Source organism: Lucilia sericata, unplaced genomic scaffold (assembly GCF_015586225.1).
Source record: "Lucilia sericata isolate MDLA Ls3-8-SP2 unplaced genomic scaffold, ASM1558622v1 Contig000903F_arrow, whole genome shotgun sequence".
NCBI classification, from domain to species: domain Eukaryota; kingdom Metazoa; phylum Arthropoda; class Insecta; order Diptera; family Calliphoridae; genus Lucilia; species Lucilia sericata.
In genome coordinates this window covers 188,187-194,955 of record NW_023994890.1, presented here as the reverse complement: position 1 = coordinate 194,955, position 6,769 = coordinate 188,187, and the positions used below count along the sequence as shown (strand labels likewise).

Below are 6,769 nucleotides of genomic sequence, written 5' to 3'. Positions count from 1 at the left end.
AACTTAACGCTCATAACTTTTTACGCTGTGAACCGATTTTGCTCATTTTAAATATCAAACTGCTTAGGACAATAACGAATATTTTCGGAGAATTTGGTTCCTTTGCTTAGTTTTAACGTGAGCGTGTTTTACACAGACAGATGGACATAGCTAAATCGACACAGAATTTCATAAGGACCCGGAAAGATATACTTTGTTGGGTTTCAGATGAATATTTCTTGGTGTTACACACGGAATGACAAACTTATATATACCCTCTATCACCACTGATGGAGTGTATAATTGAGTGTATATCGTACAAAATTTGGAATCTCCAAAAAACATTAACATCCACTTGAACATGCGAGGGGAATGGGCGGACTTTCATTAGGCGGTTTTGGAACCTCTCATATGATATACAAAAAATTATATATCTTCGAAACTATTACAGCTAAAATCCTAAAATTTTGCACTAAAAACTTTTAAATGTGAATCTTTGGATAATATATTGGGGGACTAGCAATAGGAGGCGTGGCACCTTCCATATGAATTAAACACTACAATTCGTTTATCTGGGAATTTATTACAGCTAGAATCTTAAAATTTTGCACGAAAAACTATAACACCTATGTGAACATTTGGGGAAAAAATGGTCGGACTAGTAGTAGGGGCTGGGTATATCCCATATGTCTTGGAAATTATTAGAGTTGGAAACCTTAAATTTAGCCCGAACAACTTTGACATTCATGTGAACATATGGGGAAAATTCGCGACTTTTACCTTTCAGCGAGAATCTTTACAAATCGTAAAGCGAGGTTTTACTTATATTATTTTTAGGGTAGCAAAGCACACTGGGTATAACTAGTATAATATGTATGCATATTATAGGGTGCCCCGGTAGGCTAGTTGGTAGTGTGTTAGCTTATCAGTCTAAGGGTTGTGGGTTCGATTCCCACCAGACATTCTGGCCTGCTGTACTATAACGATATGGTCAACGTATGGTCATCGTAATCCTGCTCGGAAAATTAGGTTACAGTATAATTTGTAATGGACAAATAAAGCTATAAATAAATAATCTATTATAGTGAAGGGTATTATAAGATTCAAAACTGTCAAATATTATTTATAGGCTGCTGTATAAACACTTTTTAATCTGTTGAATTTCACTCCAGAATAAAAATGTGGATTCAAGTAAATAATTTGTTTATGGAAATAGAAGAACATAGTGGCTTTAAAAAAAAAAAATTGCGATAAGAACCATCAGACAGTTATTATAAAATGTTTGAAATACAAGTGTCAATAGTCATTTGTATACGAAAACGCAAGTTTATAAAATGTTTTTAAAATTTAATAAATTTTTTTTAAATATAATATTTATTATATTATGTATTTTTAATATAATATCAATAGCAATTGGCGAATGTTTTATAAATTTCGATAATGATATTGTCTTGAGGCCAACAATTTTATTAAAGGTCGGTTCTCATAGCGTTGATTTACCATTAAAAGATGTGGATACCCATTTAAAGTTGTTTGAAAACCAAGTAATAGAAGCACTATGTCCTACGAAATTTGAATAGTAAGTATAAAAAAAATCAAAATTATAGAATAATTTATTAGTAATTATAATTATATTCCCGTTTTTATATTTTTCCATTTTAGTCCCGAATCATACAATACCAAGAGTAAACTTAATATTAAGTGTGAAAATAATTATTTATATTCACAAAATAATTATGGCGGTTATGAACGTTACTCAAGAGACATTTTTTTAAAGTGTTCATCCCTAAAATGGAATTTATATGAAACCATTAACAATTTTGTTTGGTGTCCATCAAATGTAACTTCCTATCTTTTGGCCAGACCAACAGAATCTTTAACATCAAATTATCAATATTTGGCTGGCCTTTGTTATGACACCCATAATCTCTCCTTTAAATCCTTGTACTATACAATCACACCGAAACATTCGGAATCGTTGGTAACTATAAATTATGTAGATATTATTTAGTCAAAGTAAGACAATATTTACTTCGCTTAAGTATTTAGTTAAATTGAAATAAAAGTTGTACGATTTTGTCGTTAAGTCCGGGATGAAAAATTAAGGACTATATCGATATAGCGCCATATGTGGGGCTTATTTCCAAAAAATATAAAGTTAAATACTGTTTGACTTCGCCTATGTCAAATCTTATCCAGATCCGTCCAGCAGTTTAGAACCACTATTTGATGGAGTCCGAACGGAAAGACCATAATATTGTATTCCATATACTAGTTAATAGACTAATACTTACTATGACAAAATAACTAGTCCATAGACTAGCCCACAGTCTATAGTTTATTCCATAGAATAGTCCATAGACTTGTACATGGATCAATCAATATTCATAAGACTTATAAATGGTCCTTTCTTAAAAGTCATGCCATTAAACTAAACCATAGAATAATCAATAGGCTAATCCATGGACTGCTTAGTAGACAATTTTATAGAATAGTCAATAGATCAGTCAATAGACCAGTCTATATACTATGTAAAATCGGACATCGGCTCAAGTGATATTATTCTCAAACTCTCAAAATTTTAACCATATCGCATAATAATTAATTTATATATTATAGCATCCAACTGCTTTGAACAACCTTTATACACCCAGCTTGCAATTGGAATATCTAAAGGAAACGTTTGCGTTAAAAAGGTAAAATATTTATTTCACTTTTCAAAATATATTTATTTATTCACTATTTATTATTTACTATTATTTACAGTGTAAATGAAACTGAATACGATAATCAGGACATTCAAGATTGGATCAAATATTCACAATATAACTATAGTTCCATTATACAGAATTCACTTCTGTATAATGAATTTAATCATGAATTGGGTTCTATATTAGATCTAGCTTGGTGGCCTAATTTACGTTTAGGCAATTGGAAACGTTACGAAAATGCCCTGACAAAACAAGTCGAAGAACAACAACAGGCATATGATATTTTATCGGGTGTATCGGGCGTCGCAACGGCACCCATCCTTAAAGCTTGCGAAAGCAATTTTACATTAAAGGAATTGATTGACAATAGAAATCGTATAATACCAATGTATGTGTGGAATTATTTACGATCGACTAGCAATAGTTCTGATGAAATTGTAATCATTGGTTTTAATTCGCCATTTTATGAGGTGAGTAAATAAATTAAATATTTTTACTATTTTTTATAACATTATTTTTTTGTTTAATATTTGCAGTTTTATTCGGAAAATGATGTTATATTTTGTGTAGACAAATGTCAAGAGATTCCTTGGTTGAAAAGTGTCAGTACAACTTTTCGTTATAGCGCTATGGGTGTCATTTTCTGTTGCAGTGTCGAGGATGTTAAAGTATCACAACGTTTGGATGGTTTTCCTGTAAACAATATGGATACTGCTCCCGGAAAAGTTATACATAATATTTCTGTAGATGGTACAACTGCTCTACCTGAATATTATAATCAATATCTGGCTTTTATTTAGTGGTCCCCTTGAGAAATTTATTTAATTTCGCGGACCGTCATACATATTTTGATATCTAATTGTTGTAAATGATTGTTCTTCCAAAAATTGTGTTTCTTCTATAGACCATCACAAGGTCGAATAAAAATTTGAAAAAAAAAATTACTTCTTTGATGGAATATTAACATAATGTTTAATTTTATAACCCTGCGACCTTTAAATTTTCTGGTCTGGGTAGCAAAAAGGTTTCTTTATCAAGTTTTATCGAAGAGTCTCACCACATCAGGTTTTCCAGATATCGTTTCTTGAAGTTTGAAAACCCCCGTTTTTGTACATATTTGAGACGCTATGACAACGTGAAGATACCTGCATTTATAAAATCTGTTATGTCATCTGAAATTCTAATCTATCGACTTTATAATAACGGGTTACCTACTGTTATATTTATATATATATAACAGTATTCTTCGAGATTTCTTAACATAATGTTTGAAACCACTTTAAATTGCCTTTATTTTACAACAGACATGGGAAAATTATAAATAATTTTGATATCTAAGTTTTTCTTAAATTTTATATATTCTCCATCACCATCAGTAATAAGTTTGTCATTCCCTGTATAACACCAAGAACTATTCATCTCAGACCCAAAAGAAGTATATATATTCCGGATCGTTATCAAATTCTGAGTAGATTTAGCTATGTCCGTCTGTCTGTCTGCCTAAAACACGCTCACGGTAAAACTAATCAAAGGAAATCAACCAAATTCAACGAAAGTTTGTTCTTGAAAATCGGTCCATAATTGGTCAGTTCTCCCATATAAGGACCACTTCCGATAACCACGTAAACGCACATATTTAATTATCGAATGAAAAAATCGGTCCATAATTGGCCATAGCTCCCAAATAAGGTCCAGTTTCGGAAATGACTTAAATGCATATAACTAATTAAGAAATAAAGATATTAGAATAATATTCAACGTACATAAATTTTATATATACATATATATGTATATAAGTCTGCAAAATATATATAATTGGTCAGTTCTCCCATATAAGGCCCAGTTCCGATAACCACATAAAAGCACATATTTCATTGCTAAAAAAAATAACAGTATAACATTTGTCATAATTGTGTTTAAAGTACATATAATATATGGATCCAGAAAATAGTATGTTACCCATTTTAACAAATTATATTCAAAATTGCGATCTGTTGCGTGCACACAAGGTTTATACGGTCACAAAGACGGACATAGCTTAATAAGGACAAATATTTTTGAGTGTTACAAACATCACCACATTATGCCGACTTTTGGATAGATAATAGTATATTAGACGTAGTTAAAAGATAAACGGCGAAATCGGAAGGTCCGGATGTATGGGGGCTAAGGCAGAAATTGAGCCGATCCTTATAAAATGTTTTATTGGGAATTATCTATATACATATATAAAAATGAATGTGTGTTTGTTTGTATGCTTATATATTTGTGTGTTTATATGTTTGTATGTTTGCACGTTATAAACTACTAAACGGCTAAACCGATTTTCTTAAAATTTTCACAGCACATTCCTGTATGTCTGGCAATAGGCTACTTTTTATTTCCGATTATGGCGAAAAATGACAGTATTATTTATAATTATATTAAACTTAGTTGTGCCAATTTTTGGGAAGATAGTGGTATATTTATCGTAGTTATGAGCTAAAAGGCCCAAATCGGTGGGTCCGGTTGTATGGGGGCTAGGGCAAAAAATGGTCCGATCCTTATAAAATTTAATGTCGACATTTATGTTTATATAAAATCTATTTGTGGCAAATTTCATCGTGATACTAGTGTTTATAAGTGAATTGTGGACATTCAAGCCATTTTCTGAAGGGGTTTTTGTATGGGGGATAGGGTCAAATAATGCCCGATCATTATAAAAATCGACAGTGTTATTTATAATTATATCAAACTTGGTTGTGCCGATTTTTGGAGTGATAGTAGTATATTTGACAAAGTTATCGGAAGGTCCGCTTATATGGGGGCTAGGGTAAAACTTGGTCCGATCCCTATAAAATTTATTGTTGGGAATTATGTTTATATAAAACTTATTTGTGCCAAATTTCATCGTGATACTAGTGTTTATAAGTGAATTGTGGACATTCAAGTCATTTTCTGAGGGGGACTTTGTATGGGGGCTAGGGTCAAATAATGCCCGATCTTTACGAAAAACACTGGAATTATTATTAAGACATATATAAAACTAAATTTTTCCAATTTTTGTAGAGATAGTAGATCATTTAACATAATTATCAGGTCAAAAGCCCTATTCGGGGGATCCGGTTGTATGGGGGCTAGGTGAAATAATGGATCGATTTCAACCATTTTCAATAGCGTTCGTCCTTGGATCAAAAGAAGTACACGTTCCAAATTTCATAAAATTATCTCAAAAATTGCGACCTGTAGAGTGCGCACAAGGTTTACATTGATACACAGACAGACAGACGGACGGACGAACAGATGGACATAGCTTAATCGACTCAGGAAGTGATTCTGAGCCGATTGGTATACTTTAAGGTGGGTGTAGGACCAATATTTTTGGGTGTTACAAACATCAGCACAAACACATAATAAATAAAATAAATAATAATAAATAAAATTCCGCATAAATAAGTTTTTTTTTGAATATATCACTTTGGAAGTTCTTTTCTGGATAGGACCATAATTGGTCTTGTCTCCCATATAAGATATAGGAATAAAATTCCGAATAAATAATTTTTTTTGTATATATCACTTTGGAAGTTTTTTCTGGATAGGCCAATTATGGGTCTTGTCTCCCATATCCAAAAATTACTTAGACGGACATATTTCATTAACAAAAATAGATATCGCTATAAAAATTGAGATAAGTATATTTTGTGTATATAGAAATCATTCTGAAAAAAAATTTCTGATCAGACCATAATTGGTCTCTCATATAAGGTTCACTTCCTTAAGTGACTTTATCCCATATATTTCATTAATATAAATAAATCCGGATAAAATCCAACGTACATAGTATGGTTTGTGTACCAATAAATCATTTTGCGAAATAATTGGTCATAAAGGAACATAAATTGGTTATGGACCCCTAGAGGTCCGCGGATCTATATTATATACATATGTTTACATATTTTTATACCCACCATCAAATCAGATGGGGGTATATTGATTTTATCAATCCATTTGTAACACATCGAAATATTGAATACAGACACACAAAAGTATATATATTCAGGGTCCTTGTTAAATTCTAAGACGATCTAGCCATGTCCGTC

The 6,769-nt window shown here is 31.6% G+C and overlaps 1 protein-coding gene across 1 annotated transcript; it reads left to right on the top strand.

Annotated features, from left to right (window-relative positions):
• The first annotated feature begins 1,253 nt into the window (after positions 1–1,253).
• LOC119608962 lies at positions 1,254–3,648 on the top strand. The gene is made up of 5 exons (XM_037963601.1): positions 1,254–1,558; positions 1,642–1,960; positions 2,599–2,675; positions 2,746–3,160; positions 3,227–3,648. The coding sequence occupies exons 1-5, from the start codon at positions 1,314–1,316 to the stop codon at positions 3,488–3,490; spliced, it is 1,320 nt and encodes a 439-aa protein (XP_037819529.1). The 5' UTR covers positions 1,254–1,313; the 3' UTR covers positions 3,491–3,648.
• Positions 3,649–6,769: the final 3,121 nt, after the last annotated feature.